General features: G+C 41.9%; 1 protein-coding gene across 2 annotated transcripts in view; it reads right to left on the reverse strand.

Annotated features, from left to right (window-relative positions):
* MNAT1 (MNAT1 component of CDK activating kinase) overlaps nucleotides 1–22,523 on the reverse strand; it is a 116,708-nt gene extending 94,185 nt beyond the window's left edge. Inside the window, exon 1 of one of the 2 annotated variants that reach the window (XM_063399569.1) lies at nucleotides 22,363–22,523. In XM_063399569.1, the coding sequence (XP_063255639.1) occupies nucleotides 22,363–22,451 (89 nt within the window). In that variant the 5' untranslated portion in view covers nucleotides 22,452–22,523. The remainder of the gene's footprint in view (nucleotides 1–22,362) is intronic. The other variant, XM_063399570.1, reaches the window with a different exon arrangement.
* Nucleotides 22,524–22,575: the final 52 nt, after the last annotated feature.

Genomic DNA, 22,575 nt, shown 5'->3' on the forward strand with positions numbered 1-22,575 from the left:
TCTCCCCACACTGGTGGCATGACCATGATCAAATTGTTGTCAAATGATTTGAAGTCAGATAAAGATCCACAGATCTGTTCTTCATTATGTGCAGTTCCTCCCATGTACAGCAAATTCAGAGTACAGATTGTGGGGATTTTGTGTGTGGCTCATTTTCATGTGTGGAAATAGCCTAGAAGAGTATTTTGAATGCCTGTTTTAGCACAAACCCCACCTGCCACCCTCTGTGGGACTGGTCTAACTTACTCATTTTGCAGAGTATTTTTGTTCATTCCTATCTCTGTGTAATGTTAATGGGAAAGAAAAGAGTTTTTAATTTTCATTCACTACTTCAGCTGTAAATATCACAGAAAACCAAACCCCACCATTATCCATATGCTCTGTGCCACCAGAGCCCACTGCTCCCCCTGATTAACTCAAGAGCCATTGAAAACAAGTAAGGAAAAGGAAATCTGGCCCAAGATTCAGATGGTCAGCTCCAGACAATATCTGAGCTGATCTGTTTTATCCAAACATCAGCTGAGGAGCACTCCCCAATACTGCAGGTTCTCTCACAATAAACAACATTACTCCATAATTATACAGGATCTGTGCACATATTCAAAAGCAGCATTTATTTAGGCTCACAACTGTATTAAAGGCCATGTGTAAAGAACATTGTTCCTGGCCTAAGAAACTGTGTATAGTATTTTCCCTATTCATATAAATCACACACAATAAATGCTTGATATTATCTACAGCCACTAAAGCAGTCAAACTAAAACAAATCGGGGAGAACACCCCTGAGCACATAACTCTAGGAAGTTTGAAATACAGGATTTTATGTTTTTTATATGCTCCTCATCTCTATCAAATTGTAAGCTCGTACACAATAATGAAAGGATTTTTTTTACAACCACCCACTCGAAGAATAAAAATTAAAAAACAACACACCTATTTTAAACATGATTTTTTGATTCTAGAGATCCTTCCAGAAAGCAACAGCCACTAGCAAAACCAACAATGACCAACAATTGGGAGATTCAGTAAAGACACAAAATAAAGCAAAGGATGAGATTTTCAGAAAGCAATGACCTCTCCCATTCCTGACATTTTGGGGTGCCCATGTAACACTGACCACCTCTAACTTTCTTGACCAAGTTACACATGTGCAAGCTGCACATGTGCAAAATATTTAATTCTCTCTACCCAAAAATTAATCTCTAAGGAGATACCACACTGAGAATCTACTCTCATCATTTCATGATGCTATTTTATATTCCTGCTATTTATAACTCATTTATTGTTAATTTCTCTAAAACTCTCAGATTGCTGTGAACTTCAGCTACTTCCTTAACTTTCAGCTTTTAAAGGGCAATTCATGCTGCTTCCACCCCCTAAAACCACATGCAACATTTTGGAGAGATGTGTAAGGAATTCCATAGTTTACCAGTATTTTCTCCAAGAAACATTAGGATGTTACAGAAAAGTGACCACTTTCCCTACTCTCACAAAGTACATAAGCCAAGTTTACTAATAAAAATAAAAGGGAACCAAAGATAAGGAAAAGATGGATTGCTTGTAGATATTTAAGATTGCACCCTGGCCATTGCACACAACAATTAAAGCCTCAAAAGAATCCAGTTAGGGACACAGGCTGTGGTTCATGAGTCACGGTGCCATTGTGCAACTCAGGTATCTGAAAAGCAACTTCAGCTCAACTGAAAAAGCCATTTACAGCCTACCAGCCTAGCCAGGGCAGAAAACACCATGCTGGGTGTTTTCCTTGGAAAACCCTGTAAAACGAGTTTGGTGACACTGCAGCACAACCCAATGCACAAAGTTAACCAGTTTAACAAAATTCCCCGGTGAAAAAACATGCTACAGTTGGTCATGGAAATCAGAAAGATCAGGCCACATTCCCAAGATGACTGGACCCAACAGAGAAAGAACTGCCCTGGCTGTGCAGGTGAAGAAGAACCATTACCTGCTGCCCTGCCACCAACACCAGCCCTCAGTTAACTGGGGCAGGGGGATATCTGCCCCAAAACTGGACCCATCAACATACCTTAATTAGCTTGCAAACAAGCATTGCCCAGGTCATTAGAAATAAATAAATGAGTAAATTAATTCAGTAATCCTAGGGACATAATATTCTTTCCCCACCTTTCAATGGCTCTTTATGCTTAGTGCCATATCTCAACCACTGTAACATGCTGAGCCTTCAAAATCATTTTGTATGAAAAAATAGAATACATGACTCAGAGGGTTTTAAGACATAGATGCTTACTCAAAAAAAAAATACTCCACCCTAAAATATCACCTTCACAGCAATATATATTACAGCTTCCAGAACTGACAAGGACTCATCTGCAGAACTTTCAAGCGACAGAACTGAGACGTGTGAAATATAGAGGTTCCTGCAGAAATCAGTATTATTAAACACCGCAAGGAAACTTCCTTGCTGACCAGCCCTTAAGTAATTTTAAGGCAAGGGAATGCCAAGATGATCAATTTTCACCTTTTATCTCAAAGTGTTCTCATGGAACAAAGACTCTCCCCCACAAAGGAGTATTTCCTGCTGGTCCTTCTCTCTTATCTGGTTGCTGAAGACCTTGACAATGCTGACTGGAGCACTCTCACTTCTCAGGGCAGCTGCACTTAAACCACACAGACACAATCACACTCCACTGCTGCCCAGCCCATACAGGTGGAATTAAATCTCTGTCAAATTCTCATAGGCTTTAAATGATAAACTGTTGAAACTGTGGGAATGTGCACAGTGGAGGCAGCTTAAACATAATACAGTTTAATTGCATAAAGAGGGAATGCACTAATAAGATTATGTATGTTTAGGTTGTGCTAGCGAGGCAGCAATTGTCACTCTGGGCATGAAGTCTGACAATTCAAACTGTAAGCAGCACCTGCCTCGTACCCCCACCCACACAGCAGTGAACAGTGAAAGACAAACCCGTGTGATTTCTGCTCAGCAGCTTTTATCAAAACCAGATTCAAGTGAGGCTAAACAGTCTATTAAATGGCCAGGCCAAAAGAGGTTCTTTGGGTTTGACAATATACAATTAAGTCACTTTTCACATGCCAAAAATATCCATTTAGCAGGCATGTTAACACTCAAGACTTCATCATCAATAAGCTAAAAAATGAGTGGCTGAACAACAGCTCACAGCTTGTACATTCTCAGACATAACATGTCAAAATGTGAATTCAGGTCTTTTTTACTATGAAAAAAAATGGCCTTATCCTTCAGTCAGTGACTGCTGGGAGAGGTGAACTGGCTTCAAGGCACTCTGGGAACTGAGATCTCAAGGAAGAAGGGGAAACAAACCCTCAGTATTTGGTGGGCTTCAAGGAGGTCCTGGATTCAGCTCCATATACTTATTTGAACAGTCTCACAGGTATCACCAGTAAACAAAAACTCTGTTCACTACTGTTTGCAAGACCAGGCCCCTCAAGGCAATGGCCTACTGAAAGCAAACAAGAAACCCACTACAGAGAAAGGAGAAAAGAAAAAAAAACCCAGATTTAGACACTTGAGAAAACACTTATTACATGCACTGAATAAATCCCATATAACTGGAGTTTTTGCTTTCCTTAGCAACACTGCATGGTCCAGGACAGCCCAACATTCACCTCTGCAAGCAGCCCCAGCACTGAGGCCATCCTTATGCCACATATTGTAAAAAAACTCACCAGGAACTACTTTTCACTTGCTCTTTGCTAGAGACAAATACTCACCAGTCTTTGTTCAAAAACAAATGCTATAATAACTAATTATTAGGTTTTAGACTAATATTAGATTTGGTAGATTACTAGAAGGAAATCTGAACAGTCATCCAGAAAAGTGAGAACTAAACTTGACTTAAAACTCAGCACAACAAACCACAACCTGCTCTGTACCACTCCCAATACCAGCAACAATCTTTCCAGTGCTAAAACCAAAAGGTTTCTCTTCCTGCTCTGCAGGAATGACTTATCAACCATCAAATTCACATGCAGCAGAAAATCGAGGACGAGAACTGCATTGCTGGTCCAGGACGTGGAGCCTTTCACTCCCTGTTCTGGAGTCAAAAGTGCACATATTTGTACAGACACTCACTCCTGGTTGTCCTTCCCAAAGATGACTTTGCTGCAAAGGTCACAGAGCAGAAATGCTTTTTCTGTGTTTCACAGGCTGCTGATGCCACCTGGGGAAAATGCGTCAGGCCAGTCACTCCCAGGGCATTAAGGAAAACCGGTTACAAGACAAAAGCCTTCCTCAAGTTTGAGGAGTGTTTGCAAATGTGATGAATGCCAGTGTGTCCTAGCATGCCAGCTTGAAAATAAGTCAAACACCTGGCCCTTAGCACAAAAGGCTGACTCACCTGTACAGCATCTATTCCGCTTTGAAAAGACCCCAAGTTTAACATCCTGGGGACATAAAGTACTTTCATGACGCTGATGGGAGGTGAATTTTCCTGCCCTTCTCTGCCTCTCCACACACCAGCACAGACAGAAGCTGTGGGATGGCTTCCCCAGCCAGGGGACAAGAGAGATGGGGACAAAGATGACTTGCATAGCTGTGATCTCTCTGATATTGCACAAACACCCCCCGACACCAGCTCATCTCCTCTGTTCCAAGGGGAGGGTGAAAGAAAAATACCAGAGAGATAAGGAGCCACAAATACTTAAATCTATGCTCCATGGAGTTCTAACTCCAGTGTTATTTCCCATCCTGTCCTGGAGCTCCACTGAAAACTCCTGCATGAAACTGGGCAAGTACTTTAGCATGAGACACTGCCAGGTAACTCAGGAGGAAATCATTTCTTGTTCCTACTATATCTTCACCTTCCCTGCCCAAATCTGTTTGTTTTTTAGACTACAGCTCATTCAAGTATTTTTCCTTTCCTTGCAGAGAACTTCGAGTTGGGACTCATGAAAGGTCTTCTGGCTACTACCAATGTAAACAATGATTAAAAAAAGAGAGAGAGAGAGAAGAGAAAAAGCAGCTTGGATTCAACAGCCACGACACATCAAATATAAAACTTGCTTCACTGCCATTCCTATTACCTTCCAAATAGATTTTACTTTGTATTACCTTCACTTTCATTTATGTAGAGAAGAAAAACAGGCCATACAAAACCCACCACTCCTATGAAAGACCATCCTGTGCACCCTCCTGAGTCATCTCTCATACCAGCTTTTCATTCACATTGGTGACAACATTACAAGTCCACTGTGAACCAAAACCTGCACAAGTTTTGAAAGGACCATGGAAAGATCTAAATGTGGAGAAGTGATCTGAAAACTCTTCCTCACTTCATGAAGAAAGCTGTCTCCTTTCCACGATGGCTCTTTTTAAATTGCAACACTTTCAGTAATCCACAAGTGATCCTTTTATTTTCAGGAGCAAACTTTACATAACATGAAAAGGCAGTTCCTTGCCATTTGTTTAAGCAAAATCCAAATCCAAGCTACACCGTGTTTGAGCAAAAGACAAATGAAGCCTCTGCAAGCTCAGGTTGTCAACTAAAACAAACATCCCAACTCCCACAGTAGGTCCTGGGGAAATTGCGTGGGATCATTTGAGATCAAAGCTTTTTCTGCATGGCTGACACACACCTACACGGGCACTTCAGGCTCTAGGAATGTTTACCAGGACAGCAATCCTCTGGCACAGCACTGAAGTTATCAACACAGACACATGCAGGTACCTCATGTACAGATTTTTATATTTATTTTTACTGGTATTAAATATGGCTACTACAAGTGCAAGATCAAGTCTAGTCCTACAGTAGCTTATCCAATTTTAGGTCTGTCCAGCAACTCCTACAACAGCACACTGGCCCAGGAGCAATACAAGGAGCTAATTCAACTGATAACTACTCTAAAACCCTGAAAGGGATCACCCTCCTGAACTGATTCACATTCAGTGCCAAAAAAAGGGCTGGAACACCAGGATGGGACAGGCATGTGACACAGGGAACACCTGGATTTTAATTAGCTGGAGTAACCAGGGAGGCTCAAGTGGAAGTCACACGCCTGCAGCCGGTAATTTTTATTTGTTTTCTTAATCACACCACTTTCCTTCCTGTTGTCTTTAAACATAAAAGGCGTCCCCAGTGATGTCTGATCATGTCCAAAGCATAAAATTTTATACCAACCTGGTGAGTAACAAAGCTCATTTGTGCTGCAGCAGAGTGTGCGGAGAGCCATCACATTTTGGGCCCAAGCAATGGAAAGGGTACGACCACAGACACTGTCAAAATTTTACACAAAATTTTAGACCTTGAGAGGTATCCCTGCACATGGCAGGGGGTGTCGGTACTAGCTGACCTTAAAATCCATTCCAACTCCTTAACACACTATGATAAAATAAAACTTGTAAAAAAATCCAAAATTATTCCGCAGAGAAAAGCTAAAAATTAATTTCCTTAACTAATTCCAATACCCTTTTCTGGAATGCCCAGCAGCTACTCACACAATTGGCACATTCTTAGTTTAACACTTGACATTAGGAGGCTTTCAAAAGGCTGGTTTTGTTTGCTGGGGAAGCAGGCTGTGTATTTGAAGATGAAATGCTGATGGAAAAGAAGTTCTACATTCCCCTTTTAGCACATAAAAACATAGAGACTCCATAAAACCATTATGGTTTTTGTCATCAGTAAGATGAGGCAGCACTGCTTTAATACCACAGGAGAAATACATAAGCATAAAAAGTTTTACATCAAAAATGCTAAAGAAAAGGAAGAAAGCAATGATCCTCTTATTCATTGCATATGCTTGATATGTCCAAAAAGTAATGGATTAAAATACTGTGATTATAGCATAAAACACAACCTGCAAGATGAAAAATACCATTCTATGTCAATAATAGTACCCTACCATTTATACAGAGGAACCACACTAAGCCTGAGTCCTTATTTTGCAATTTTCTAACTTCTGGGTACTAAACTCTAAAACAAAGCTTGGAATGTAGCTTTTATGCACTATTTGTACAATCCTCAACAGACTCCAGGTAACAAGACTTGAATTATCATTGAAGAATCTGGAAAAAAAAATCTGCAGATATTAGGAAAGAAAAATAACCAGAGTTTTATTAAAGTAATTGCTCCAAACTTGCACAAAAAATGCTCTCTCATGATGAAATGAAGTTGGAATGGTGTGTTTTTCACAATCCCTAGTCAAACCAAAGACTGGCAAGTCAAAGGTCTGCTAGAACTCAGAAGATGACGAGAGACAGCCATTGAAGACTTTTGAACTGATCATATTTAAAGGGGGACATGACACAAACCTGCACCTCTCCCTCACCTCATTCACCTTCAGCTTCTACTGTAAATAGTCCAAGCCAAATATGAGAAGTGACTGTATTAGGACAAACTCCAAGTCTGGTGCAATCAACTTATCTTAAATAAACTGTTTGTCTGTGTTAAGTAAACTATTTAACAAAAAAACAACTGGCAAAAAAAATTGATGTACATTTTTTAGAAGCGAAAATAAATAGTGGGGGTTTGATCCCAAAAGTAATCATCACGTGCAGATTTTCACTATTTCTGTGGGCTACTTGCACGAGTGAGGCTATGCTGGCAAACTGAGCCAGTCTTTTGAAAGAGCAGCCTTGTTAACACAGTTCCTTCATCCACTCTTCTGTTGAACTGCTCTGCATTCTGAATGGCTAGGAAATGGGAATTCCAAGTAGAAAACTGATTTTTTGTAATTAGCCATCATAAATTCAGTAAATATGGATATCAGTCCACGGTGGAAGTGTCTATCACTGATACAGAGCTGGCACTGCCCAGAGTGAAGCCTCTAGAACAGATCAGCACAGCAAACATTCACTTTCCCACGTCAGGACATATCAGATTTGATTGCCCACACCAGATCTGATCTTGTAAGGAAGGAGTCTCTGAAAGCCTTGAAAATCCTTTAGGAAAGCATTCAGAAGGTAAAAAGCAGTGTTCTTGCAGGGCCACGCACTAGGGAACAATCCAGAGCAGGGATTACCACCCAGCGTACCGCAGGCACCGCAGGCTGTGTGCATTTCCCACAGCTTCCTTCCCCTGGCCAAAGGCTCCCGAGGCAGCAGGGCAGAGCTGGGGGCAGGAATGGCATCATCCCTGCCCCTCTCTGGCTGGCTGTGCTCTCAGGGACTGTCCCCAAGGCTGTGCCAACGCTGGCAGTGCCAAGGACACTGCTCCAGAGCTGCACCTCCCAGGGGACACCAGCACGACAGCTTCTCTTGGTCTGCACCGAGGAAAGACCACCAAGGTCAAGAAGTTCCAAGTCTCACTAAAGGCTGAATAAAATTGTAGGGCTGCCACATACCTGAAACTGTTCAGGACATTCATATAATATCCTCAGCATACTGTTTTCACTCGTGAAGCTGCTAAAAAGTGCATCAAAAGTTGGATTAAAAATATGTATTGAAAAAAAAAACCTGCTGGTGTAATGCTGCAGGCAAATCAATGCAAGAAAAGAAGAACTGTCAAAAGAAACCAGGATACAAACATGTGCCATGCAAGTGCAGCTTCCTCCTGGAACTAAACTATGATTTCTTTTCAAGAAAAGATGGAACAAAAAGTTGCACGTTGCCAATAATGGTATTCATTCCCACTCCTTCTTTGTACATTACCCCTTGTATTATTACAAAGGCAATACTATGTGTAGTAGAGAACGTTTCTGGTTATTAAATTTGATGTTTCTCCACTCAGTGGGCATTACATTATATGTGGCCTTTTTCTGCAATTAACATCCAAAACACAAATTAAATATTTATGGATAAATGTCAATTATGATTATAACAATAAAGGGACCATAAATTAAATAATGCAGATAGAACAATAATATATTTCCACATGACCAAAACAATGTTTCAGTGTTAATGTTTTCTTATTCTAATTGAAAATGTAATTGTATACTCACAGGTGTCGTTATTGCATAAAATTTGGTAAACAATACCATTTTTTCAGCATTATTATTCACTCCCAGTAAGAAAAAGCCAAGCAAGCCTGGTTGCTTCTCCCAGCAGTGCAACATCATTGGATGCTTCATAGGTCTCTCCAGTCTGAGACAGTCCAGAGTGCAGTAGGGTATTTTCACAGCTGTTCCTAGACTATTTCCATCTTCTGTAACTCATTATCCACAATACTATATTTTGTGCAGTATTATCAGCTCTCCCACATACCCAAAGTATTTTCCCACTACTGTACTTTTTAACTAAGGAACTAACCCCAGGCTTGCTAAGAAATTCAAAAAAAAATACAACAAATTGTTAAAATAAATGCAAATACTCCAATATGACACTGGGACAACCACCTTGTTGTTTTAAGGTCATTGCTTCTGTTTGCTGAGGCTGATTTTTATTTAAGAAAATAAAGGTCTGAAACAAAACGTTTTTACCAAACTACCAAAAGCAGCCAAAAGTCATCAGTGACAACTTAAGGAATTGTAAATTACATGGGACACACTGTTCACAAACAAATCAGATTTATGGTTATGTTCAGTTGTTCCTGTTACCTGAAATTAGAATTAGAAGCTCATTAAAAATGAATACATTTCAGAGAATGCAGAGACACAGCATTATATTGATGAAAGGTTCATTAAATTTTCAATGATAGAGCTGCTTCTATATTTGTGGAGGAAGGACACAATAGAAAGAAGTTGGGACAATTCTCCTTCAAGCAACTTTGCATCTTTCTATTCTCCCTAGAAAACAAATGGATTTTAAAACAGAATGCTGGACTAATTAGGTGTAAGAGAAAATGACTGGTCCACTGTATTCAAGGAATGGTCATTTCCAGGTCAGCATTTGTCTTGTATATGTTTGCCAATAATATAACTGATACTCCAGAAAAGAAACCACGAGAGAGAAATCAGGTTTGAATGATCAAGCTCATATAAAATACAGGCTCTGTATTTTGTGTGAACTCAATGGTACAATCATTTTTCAGAATATTCACTTTAAAAAACAGAGTATTGGAAATTAAGCTTTACCTGGCAAACAGTAAGAGACAACTTCTTGTGCAAGCAGAAATGTAAATCTATTTATCAAAGTCATGCAGTAATGCAGCTTTGTTTTTACTGCAGAGACTGAGGCCAAGAAACAGATCTGTGACAGAAAGCCAACTACAGCCAAGCCCACCACTCAACCAAATTTCTCATATTATCACTGGCAAGTCAGACAATTAAAATCTCCATATGTAACACAGGCTACATGAAAGAAGGCAGAATCAAAAACACAAAAGTGAAAATTTAAGCAGTCTGATCCCTCTTGTGGTCGTGCACCACAATATAAATTTATTTTATCTCCACATTGTGTTAGCCAGTTTCCTTTGGAAAAAAGGCTTATGCAATCAGGCTGCTGCTCAGCTCCTCCCTCAATATCCATTACCTTATGTCAACTAAGCCAGGCAGCGAGGTAGAGGCCCCACGTCACATTATTCCTCTAACAACCTGCACCAAATATGGCCCAGGCATTACATATTTTCCTCACAGTGAATGTAAGGATTTAGGAACCAGGATGAGGGGCTGCTCTTTCCAGTTTGTTAGGATCCCGCCTCTTTCAGCCTTTTGGATAGGCAACACTCAGCTTACACACACAGGCAATGCCAATTTATCCTCAGACCTTGTTTATTCTGCCCTGCTCAAATCCTGCTTCGACACGTTTACTGTTTTTCTCCCCCTCTCCAGTTTTCTTTGGCATGCACAGTCAGCATTAAATAACTGACCTTCTCAAAACCACCATGAGGTAGCATTATCCCCACATTACCAGATAAGGAAATTAAGCCACTATAATTAATGCTTGAAGCACACCCAAATTTCACATTCCTGATTTGAGAGTGATTAGCATTAGTGCTCTATAGGATTTCCTCTGCTCAATTCCTGCTCCCAGGGAGGGCTGGAGTGGCTGCACAGAGCCTGCACTTCCACAGGGGCATCCCATGGCCACAGCAGAGCCCCTACAAAATGCTGCACTCCAGGAACTCGGCCAGCTCCACCCCAGGGCTCTGTAAAACAACTCAAACACCGGGGTACTGCTCTGGCCCAGTGAGGGAACTCAGGATCTGAGTGCCCCTCTGCACCCTTCCATCTCCTGGCCAAGACTTCTGTGCCCAGGCTTGGCTCATTTCCATTTAGGCACCTACAGCCCTTCACCACAATGTTCAAGCACACATACTCACTGTCCTCCTCTGACATTCCCACACCTTCATCCTCCAAGAACTTCACATCTTCCTATGCTCAGCACTCCTCTCAAAGTTCTCATGTAGCCATGCATCTTTCTTCAAGCAAATCCCCCTTGTGCTCTTTGCAGCTTCCTTTACTCCACACAGTCACACTGGGAGTCAGCCTCCCCTTCTGACCACTACAGCATTTCAGCTTCCCCAGAGCCACAAGGTATTTCCCAGTCAGAAGAGAAGGCTCCCTTCCAAAATCTGGCAGCTGGCAGCAAAGGTTCCCTCACAGACCCCATGCATTTTGGGCTCCCTAACTTCATCCCAAATTACAAATCTCCAAGGGGCTGTTTTCACTCACACATCACTGAGATCCTGTCCATGTGAAGGCAGCTAATTCTGCACACGCCTCCTGTACTACCTCTCCCCAAAACCAGGCAGACAGAATAGAAATCAGGGATTTGTTTTCCAAAATTTTGTTGCAAGAGTAGAAACGAAAAAGTTCAAAGAAATGCAGCACTTCTAGACTAAGCTCAACAGACAACTGTCTCTCAAGCTCCTGAATTCCTCCAAGCCTGCTCAGCTGCTGATGTTCAGCCACATCCCATCACTCTGGCACTGCCCTCAGTCCTGTTAACCTCCCTCTTCCTTTACAGAACACAACCATATCCCAAAACTGAAAATAACTTTTCTTCTCTTTCCTAAAACAAGAGATCTTGGGGATTTAAAGGCAGCCATCCTTTTCTAGTTCACAGCACATCAGTCACAAGCTTATCAAACTACACAACTGCCATTGACAGTCTTCCCTGACGCCGTCCAGGGTGTGTAAGGATTATTTCTTCAGTCTTTTAAAGCCTACAGACACTACTGCCAGAGCAATCTGGACTCTTCTGTTTACACAAGGCTATTCACATACCCATAGTAAAAGTTACCTAGCCACTAGTTACACCTACAGATTGTTCAATTCCTAATCCCCACAAAGATATCTTTCTTTTTTTTTCCTTTTTTCTTTTTTTTTTTTTTTTTTTTACAGATAAGCACATGACACCTTCAAGTAAGACAAAGAAGTTAAACATTTGTCTGCCTGTACTTGTCTGGGACCAGCGATCTTCCTCCTTCACCCTGGCTCTGAGGGCAGCTCTTGCAATACATCTAATCCCAGTGCCAGACTTTCCTGCCCAGTTAGACCCAACACTTCCCATTCTGGCTCAGCAGTCTGAAGGTGTCAAACCACTCCCTTCCCTTTTGCTGTCTAGGAACATCAGCCCTCCTTTGCTACCCTGGCAGACACTGCCAGTCTGGCCACACTTCTTGGAATTAATAAAAAAACTGAAGAGCACAACATTCTTGGGAACTTTCACCTCAACACTCCTTCTTAAGAGGAAACCAACAAAATACATTTCTTTTCAATCTGTCCCATCCCACTATTTCCTAACTCTCAGCAGAGTTATAAGAGTTATAAGATACCACTCATCTTCTCTAAAATGTTAAAGAAGTTGTCATGCTCACATCAAGCCCAGGATTCTGCAAATGCTTAGACATAACCTAACCTTAGTGCCAGCCATTGAGGGAGGACTGTGTGGGCACAGCAAAACTCCTTACCTCACATTTCCCAATTCAAAGCCAAAATATTTATCAGACAGATGACTTCCTCATTGTTCCTTTGTGACAGAGCCATCTTGTTCTCACTGATCTGAACTTACCCACATTCCACACAAAAAAAAAACCTGCAAGAATTTCCTCATATATTCTCTCCTCCCACACATTATATTCAAAACAAGAACAATTTAATATCATTTGCAGAGCATCAAAAACTGTTTTTAGCTATGACAGAGTTTAATTCTGTCACATATAGCAGCACTTCCTGTTAAAATCTATTCTCAGATCTGGTCTCATCAAAATTAATTCTTGCAAAATATTTTTTAAAGAGAAACAAAGGATATGTCTTTACAAAATTCAGATCACTGTTAGGACTACTATTTGTGACTTTTATTGCAGCCAGAGTGGTCTGTGAGGAAACACCCACTGTTCCCTGCACATCATCAAACCAAAAGAAGGAACCAGCAACATGAACCTGAAGTGTCCCCAGTGCAAGCTCAGCACAGCACCTGTCCCACAGCCTGTTACTTTCAGGGAATTGTTTTCCTTATTTCCTCACCAGATATGAACAGTGGAATATTCAATTCAACTTCCAAAATGCTGAACTGGTTTTTCTTCAAACTTTACCTTCAGTTGTCCAGAGGAGAGGAACAACCAACCAAAGCCCCAAACAAAGAGCATGCACACAGATGCAACTTCTGAGCACTCCAACTTCTGCACCTGCCCTGCTGTGAATTTACACTTACCACCACACGTGTGCTTTCTAAAATGACTCAGGAAGCTTTCTGCCTAATTTCATAAATATTAAAACTATGCATATGGCTTATTAACATCTGACAGCTAATGGAACCACATAGAAGCAAGCCCATTGTCATTTTTCCTTGCAAAGCCACAGAATTATTGGCTTCAATTAAAATGAAGTAGATGCAATTAAAAGAAAGAGAAAAGAAAAACCTGCCTAACACAAAATTGTTTAAACACTTCTTGTGTTTGGCTTCCTTTTGAGAAGCACTTGTTTTCACCACAGAGATTTACCTCACCTGTGTCACAGCATTACCACAGTCACCCCTAACAGGCTGAGCATTTACCCAACCCTTCTAGAAGGGGCCAAGCACATTGGAAGACTCCTCAAGCTGAGCACTCAAACCCATTTCCAGGGCCACAGAATCACAGAATGGTTTGGGTTGGGACCTTAAAGATCATCTCATTCCAATCCCCTGCCATGGGCAGGGACACCTTCCACTAGAACAGATTGCTCAGAGCTCCATCCAGTCTGGGCTTGAACACTGCCAGGGATGGGGCAGCCACAGCTTCGCTGGGCAACCTGTGCCAGAGCCTCACAACTCCCACAGTAAAGATTTTTTTTCTAATAACTAATCTAAACCTGCTCTCTTTCAGTGTGAAGCCATTCCCCCATCCTTGTCACTGCATGCTCTTCTAAAGTCTCCAATCCACGCTGCAGATTTAAACAGACTGAATTTTCAGAACCAAGGAAAAAGAATTTACTTTTCCATTTACTGACTGGAGAGACAGGATATAAACAACGGCTTTCCTTTTGCCAAGGTTACAAGGAGCAGAACCATAACTTAAATTTCCAAAAAGTACTTACAGGGAATGAAGGGCTCTGTGAGCTTTGCTAAGCAGACAAGAAGTATTACCAAGCAGACATGGAAATTGATAGCTCAACAGAGAAAAGAGAAGATTTTCTAAATATGCCAGTTTTAAAACAAAAGAATTAAACTGAGGCATTAACACCACTTCATCAGAAGTATCAAGACCATGACTCAGAGCCAAATGTAAAAGCAAATATTCACTGTCAAAACTGGATGGCAGAAGGAAATAACCTCTTGGGTATTTCAGCAATGATTTAATCACCTCCCATGACTAACTTGTAGAGACTTTGGAAGACTAATGGGGTGGAACTGGATCCAAGGAGCATCTAATCCCAATTAATAAAACCAGGAATAACTCCAAAAAGACAAAGAAGAAAGATGACCTAGATTTTTATTCCCTAAGAAGTCGAGAAGAAGCTCTCTTTTGGAGAGAATACATCCCACTTAACATTAAAAAAAAAACAACCTGTTTGTTCCTCTGAGGAAGCAGACAGGCTTTGATTGTGCAATTACTTCAATCAATCAGTTAAAGTCTCGTAGTAGATCTGACAAAATGAGTAAAAACCTCCCTGATCTGTCTCCCAAGTCACACAGAAAGAACTGAGAATTCTCACAGAGGTGGGAATTATTGGGAATGAAATACATTTACACAGCTTTCATTACTTATCTCCCCAAAGCAAAGCAGGCATTTTCAGGACCACACCAAGTTCCCGTTCTGGTTGAGATTTTCAACTGCAGGTAGTCCCAATCCACTTTAACCCACCATGATTATTCATACTTTTCATACAAGCAAGGATTTACCATCCAGGAACCTAAATTGAGGGGCGATATGGTAATAACAGCAAAAAACCAAGCCTCAGAGACAGAACAGAATACTTGCTCCCCCAGATAAGCCAACTTTTAAAGCACACAGCTTCACAAAATGGTTAAAAAGGCTAAATTAATATTGTGTCATAGGAAGGTCCTTCCTTCCACCCTATCCCTACCTCATCTGTAGACACAGATTCCTACAGATGACCTTGCACCACCTCTGATGTCTGACTAACCATCCACAAGCCACTTCAACTTGCTAGTTCTGTAAGAACAGCATGAACTGAGCAAAAAAGTTTATTTTCTGCCAGGTTAGCAAACTAGATCAGCTCCTGCAAGGCTTTGGTAAGTACCAAAGCCTGGTGGCTCTTTTACTCGTGCCTGTTGACAAATCTTGAATCCACACTTGCATGGCTGAACCAGCACACTCATATTTGTTTGCACTCCAAAGCCCACACACCACTTTTTTTTAGCCTAAAAACAATATATATCACAGCCAACCTTTATGTTTACAAATGACAGCCCTGAATCATTGTCCTTGTATATCTTGCGTTCAAGGTATTTTCTTTAGGAAAAAACCTTGCCAAATAAAATTCAAATGCATATTTAAGCCTCCATAATTCCCACATGCCTAAATTAAAAGTTACAGGTCTGACAGATCTTCACTGCCTACCTCTAGTTTAGACTTCTTCACTCAAACTCACTTGGCTGAAATACATTTTATGTTATTTTCCACAGTCTCCAGGGCTTCCCCCCATCCTAGAAGAAAGGCATTTTCTTGAACCACACTACAGAGAAGAATGCAGCAGGAAGCCAAACCATCCTTTCACTTGGAAGGGGTTTAAAGAAGAAGATTCCAAACTGTTTTCCAACAAGTCCAGCCCCACGCACTGGCACGAGAGCCCATTCCCCTGAATTCACCAGGGATGTGCCTATTTCTACCTCCCAGGGAATTTGACAGCCACAAAACTCCAAAAGCTTCTGACATTAAAATAAATATGCAAATAATGAAACCTCTGTTTTCTTCATCTTTGCAGCTGTTAACACCGCAATTAGAGCTCCCCAAGGATGCACTTCCACCCTAATGAATCCCTGGAAACACCCTAACAGGGTGCAGGGCAGATCAGAGAATCCCCACAACACAGCTTGGTGAATTCATGTCTCCCCTGAGCACCACAAAGCTGGGCCTAGAGACAGTAAGCTTTTTCACACTGTCTTCGTTTTGAGGTCTTATTAACAAATTAAGTGAGAAACAAATACATCTCCCTCTGGGAATAGGAGAAAAAGAACCCTACATTTTAGTAAGGAACCCAGACACCTTTCCATAAGTCTCCTGAAGACAGGAAAGAGACCAGAAAAGCCTATAATAAAGCAAGTTAATCAGCTACCATCTAAGATTGTAGCAGTACACAAACAAACCCAAAACCACCAAACTGGCAGCAGCTGAAATTGAGCTTCTAGTTTTCTGTGGAGGCTGCCCTGGTTCCTGAGCCCTTGTCTCCCAGAGATGTCAAGCTTGGAAAAGACACTTTGCCGAGACAGCACAACAGCTGGCATGACACTGGGGAGGAAAAGGAGTTTCTTTGCTTTTGCTGGTCTGCAGACTCACATTTCCTCTCTCCACAAGCCAGGATGGCTCACAGGTAGCTGGAGCACCAGGACTAACTCCTAAAGAAGAGCTTTACATACCAGTTTCCTTCCTGCTCCCTATAACAAAGGTGAACCAGCAGTCCCAATTAAGTACCTTTTTTACCTAACATTTTTGTGTCTCCTTGTTGGAGACCATGTGGCCAAGTTTACAGCCAAGAATAAATCTCTTTACCCGCTCCTGTTTGCAGTAACAACCTTAACATTGTCTAAATGCAGGTTTGGGTGGATGCATTTCCTTTCCTCTTTACGTAAGTAAATCAGTGGGATATGCTTAACCTGCCTCCTAAAACTCAACACAGGCCATGAAATCCAGGCAGGCAGAGTAAAAGATAATTCATGGTCTCAAGTGAAGCCAGGTGGATTACAACTCCATTGGCAAGCATGCACCCAGCATCTGCATGCTTAGAAAAGTTTCTAGGAATTGTCTGAAAAACCAAAAATTGTCATGCATACACAACGGATTTTGAATGTGATTCTTGAGTGAACTCCTAAAAGAAAGCAAAGCCATCAGTGCACCTTGGAAACTAAGGCATTAGAGGACTTTATTCAAGCATTTCTCTATAATTAGACACACTTTTCCCTGCACAAAAGTTTTTTTAAAGCCAAATATCTGATGCCTTGAACCTCTGTTATAGTTAAGAAAATAAACTTGAAAAGACATTCATTATTCTTGAACTAAGCATTTCCTTACTAAGTCCCATCCTAGAACAACTTTTAACTGCTAATTTATCATGCTCCCTCCCAGTGACAGGGAAGATTTATAGTGGAAAAGGCTTATTTAACATTGCTCTGATGCCAAAAACACATGTGTTACACTTTTGGCGATATTGGTCAAGAAGTAATAACCAAGGAAAACAAACTACTAAGAAATAAACCCCAAAAAACCCCATTCCCACAATTGTAAGGCTTGGCAAGATTCTGTTGGAATAAACTGCAGTGGAATCCCAACCTGGAAGTTGTTTATAAAAGACCAAATGAGTGATTTCATCTTCTTGTAGCCACCTGCCTATCCCTTATCTCCAGTGCAGCCCTGCTGTGCTTATCAGCTCTCTGATCCACTCTGCCACAAGCACATTCCAGAGCCCCACTGCCCGGGGAGAACTGACCATGCCAAACGTGCAGCATTTGGAGAAAACCACTCTGAGATTCCTAACAGAGAGTCAAGCCACTGGCACAGGAAGAGATGCAAAGGATGAGGGAGGAGAAGTGCTAGCTGTGTGCTGCTGCCAAAATCCAGAACCAATCTGATGGCAGGGTCAAGGTCACAGTGAGAAAAGAGATGGGAGGCCAGCACAGGGACTTTCACACACAGCATCTACCCCAGATGAGATTTAAATTGATGAAGTGAGGAAGAGGAGAAGAACGAACAGCTAAACCTCCAAAGCATAGGATTCCACAGCAAGAAGAATCTTCACTGTAATTGTCAAGTGTCATCTTGACAAATTATATCTGTCATCTGTCAAAAATAAAGAAAAAATAGGACATCTGTAGCCCAACAAGTTCTTAGATAGCCTGAAGTGGGGTTTTTTTATGTAAGAGGCAGGAAGAAAAAAAAAAAAGAGGGGAGAAAATAAACCATGATAAAAGGAATGGCTCTTCTAATTTCATTCTAATCAGAGGGAAAGAATCATCTAAGAACATGAAAGTGGAAACAACCTGGCTGACAGAAGGCATACGAAGACAACTCTCATAGTTCTTCAGAAGAGAAAACAGAGTCACAAAATGAATAAAATCAACTCATGGTAAAACCACAAGCTTTCTGAAACCCAGATGAAACAAAGATCTGAAACATACTGATACATCAGCTAAGTAAAGGCTCTACAATATTTTAAAATTCAAGGTATTTTGCATAAGTACAAATCACATCATTGGAGGTCACTTCATTAAGAGAACAGCACAGTTGACAGAATAGGAAAGGTCAGGCTTTAGGAAAGAAACTCCCAGGAGGCAGCACTGAAGGTAAAATGAAAATATTCCTTCAGAATGCCTGCAATGCAAGAAAGAGCAGCTGAAGCAGGAGCGCATTAACCCGCTACTCAATGAGAGGGAAAATCTCTAACAGATGATGCCAAAGCACTTGGGGCATTTTCTGCATCAATCTCCACTCAGTAAGATGGATTAGCTGGCTAATGTAACTCATAGCACAGCAGAAGGAGCAGGAGCCCAGGCTGGAACTGGGAAACACATTACAGCAACTGCTGTGAGCCTCCTGAGCCAGCAAAGCCGCGGCTCTGCATTTTCCACGCAGATTTATCGGCACCCTTCAAACAAAAAGCACCATAAAGGCAATGTGCTTCTGCAGACAGCTTAATGAGCTTCCATAAACCCATGGACGTGTAGTCCATAAACCTGTGGACTACATCCAGGGGTTACAGCATTAGGAGTGCTTCAAGGTTTTCAAATCTGGGAGATGTAATATTTACCCTTTGAAAACTGACAAAAGCAGTTTGGGATCATCTCTGCTTTCTGCATTGAGTTCCAACAACCTAAAGAAGGACTGAAGCACCTGCCTCTAAAGAGCAGGAAACAAGCACACAGGAAAACACAGACCAGAGTCAGGCTTACCATCAGATCTGGGAAGATGCCAAAATAATCTGAGGAAAAAAACCCTATCTCCTGCATATTTCAGATAACAAAACAGATGAGATTCAACACACAAATTCTTAGGAACAAATTGTATCAAAGGAATATAATTCCCTCCAATGACACAGTAACAATATAGGTAGTGAAACAGCAATTACAGGCAATATAGTTGTGGTTTAACTGGACTTTTGACACTCTTAAACTGACAGTCATATAATCTAAACAAAAGCGGAACATACTGAAGCAGTCAGAGATGATTAGAAACCCACACCCAGAGATAAGCTATCATTATTTCAGTCAGAGGGAAAATTGGTAGCAAGCCCATTCACATGGTTCCAATCTTTTCATGTTACAGAAAGTAACCAGGGGAAGAGGGTTATTGAGCAATGAACTTACTGCAGGCAACTTCATGTTTTACTCTGCCTTACTTGGACTTCTTAGGGTCACAAGCAACAATTTCCAGTATCTCCCAGACATTTTGTCCACAAACTACACATTGGATAATATCAGGATGTTTAAAGAGAATGAGTTCAGGTTCAAAAACCCAGATGAATCGTCTCAGAATCCAAAGTCACTTGAAGAAAGTGCAAAAAACACCTTAAGTAACAAGCTGTTGATCAGAGCAAAAAGATAATAATAATCATCTGCACAACATAACACAGAAAGCAAGCTTGAATTCTGTTCTGCCCACAGATATGCTGAGGGATAAAGCGCTAAACAATCTAGGGCTTATGCTCAACATAAATCAAATGTATCACTGCAAAAAAAATACATACATCAAGATGCATTATCCTGCCTGGATGAAATGCAAGTTTGAAAAGAGCACAAAATAATTTTGACTCTGGTTGTTGCACTAATGACTCAGATGGAACACCATGTCCAGCTCCAATAAAATGCAAACCAAGTGGAAAAGGCCTAAAAAACCCCAGCGAGAATAGCCCACAAGAGCAAGGAGAAAAAAAATCACTGAAGAGAGGAGACTGAAGCAATGGGATTTCTTCAGAGTGAAAAACACCAAAAAGAAAGCCTTCAAAATATTACAGACAATCCTACAAGAGAGAAGCAATAAAGAGTTCACAAGTGTGTAAAATCCACGGTAGAGTTCTTAAATACTTCAATTATAGCAAATAAATTTGGACTGGAAATTAGGAGTAGCATTTTCAATGGTAAGAATGGCAAAATACCAAATTAGATTGACTCTAAGGATAACTCTTCATCAGAAACTTACATTAGCTCATTTACTTTGGGAGCTAATGAAATCTTCCTTCCTTGTGACTGAAACATGGTGAATCGGTGAGAACAAGTCTCAATTACCTCCTTTCATTCACAGGTGGGTCATCCGAGCTTGCAGCTTCTAGATGAGTTACTAGGAAAATTTATTAACCATTACTAAGAAATGACTTCCAGCGTGAAGGCTTTGTAACACTGTATGGAAACAATAATAGATATACAACCCTGAGGGTGCTCTTGCAAGGAAAACAGGGAGGAAAAGTGGCACACTTGAACCACATCGAGATGGAGAGTCCTTAATTACAACAAAAACAAACCCAGAGATGCAAACAACATGAGCTGGGGGAAGCAGCCCTTGTGCAGAAACAAGGAGCAAGACAAGAACATCAACCCCAAATACGGTGTCAGCAACTGCACCCAGTAAAGCAGAAAACACCCTTAGTTTTCTCAAGCAAAGCTCAGCTACCAAAAAAAACCCAAAACAACTGAGAACCAAGGCAGGAGAGCAAACTGAGACATGCTGTCCTCTGCTGGAAGCGGCTCTGGAGGAGCCTGAACGCACATCAGGACCACTTTGATCGAGTCCTTTGATCTTTGGTGAATGCACGATCGAGGCATCATTTTACACCCACACAGCTTTGCCTGAACGGGGCTGCTGCCCCTGCACAGACGGCACTGCTGTCACCAAAGGGACATCCCTGAGGCCACCTCTCCCACACCTTCACGGCAAGAGAAGTGCTCGCAGGACCACAGGGAACAGAACAAAAAGTAACACTTTTTTCCTAAGACAATAAGATAAATCCTTTCTTGTAATTGATTTCCTTCATCCTGTTCACTTACAACAATGTACCAAGGCAAGCAAAAGCTCTTAGGCTGCATCTTTTGAAAGTAATTCACACGTAGTTTAAAAATATACAATCACAGGGAAGATGACAAGACAAAAATACAAAATATAGAAAGGGCTGCTACTGCAGTACTGGACTTCTCTGGTGTACATACAGAAAAAAATTAGAGCACAGCCTTTTAAACTTCCACACTAATGAAGGATGGTCTCTAGATTTGAAAATGAATGAGTTCAGGCTATTTGTGAATTAAATCAGCAAGAGTCAGTGCTGGGTACTATCTAAGGGTTGAGGTTTTGGGAGAAAAAAAAAAGAAAGTAATGACTGTTCCTGGAGAACAAAAAATTAGAAAAAACCACGAACAAGTTAAGACTACCATCAGCACAGGTTAGCAAGAGGATTTTCCAACATTTTATCCAGCACGAAACCTTCAGCAGAGCACTCTTCATTCAGCAAAATTAACACATTAAAAGAATACAACACCTTTTTTCTTTACTACTCGAGAACAATTTCAAACCAGAAATGCTTAACTCCAAGGGAAATGTATATTCCCCTGCGTTCCCCGCTCCGCACCCGAAGGGTGGCAGCGCTGCGGGGCGGGAGCGTGTCCCGAACTCCCGCCGTGTCCCGGGCTCCCTCCCCGCTTCTCCCGGGAATTTCACTGCACAGAAGGCACCGAGGGCAGCGTCAGCCCCACAGCGGACCCAGCCCGGGCTGGCACGGACCCTCCGGAGCACGGAGCCACCTCGCAAACGCCGCTCGGCTCTGGCGGAGCCGGTGTCGCCCCCACCCCCGGACCGGCCGGGGAGGGACCCCTTCCCCCAGGCCCCGCCGAGCAGCCGGGGCTCCGGACCGCGCCCGCTCCCCCCGGGGCCCGGCGGCACTCACAGCGTGTGCCCGCAGACGTTCACCATCAGCTTCAGGGAGGGGTTGCGGTACTTGGTGGTCTTGCACCGCGGGCAGCCCAGGTCGTCCATGGCCGCCTCCCGCTCCCCTCCTCCTCCCGCCGCGCCTTCCGCCTTCCGGTGCCGCCGCCAAACGGCCCCGCCGCCGCCCAGCGCCGCCCCGCGCGTTCCGCACGCGTCCCGGCCCCGACACCGC

Source organism: Prinia subflava, chromosome 5 (assembly GCF_021018805.1).
Source record: "Prinia subflava isolate CZ2003 ecotype Zambia chromosome 5, Cam_Psub_1.2, whole genome shotgun sequence".
NCBI lineage: Eukaryota > Metazoa > Chordata > Aves > Passeriformes > Cisticolidae > Prinia > Prinia subflava.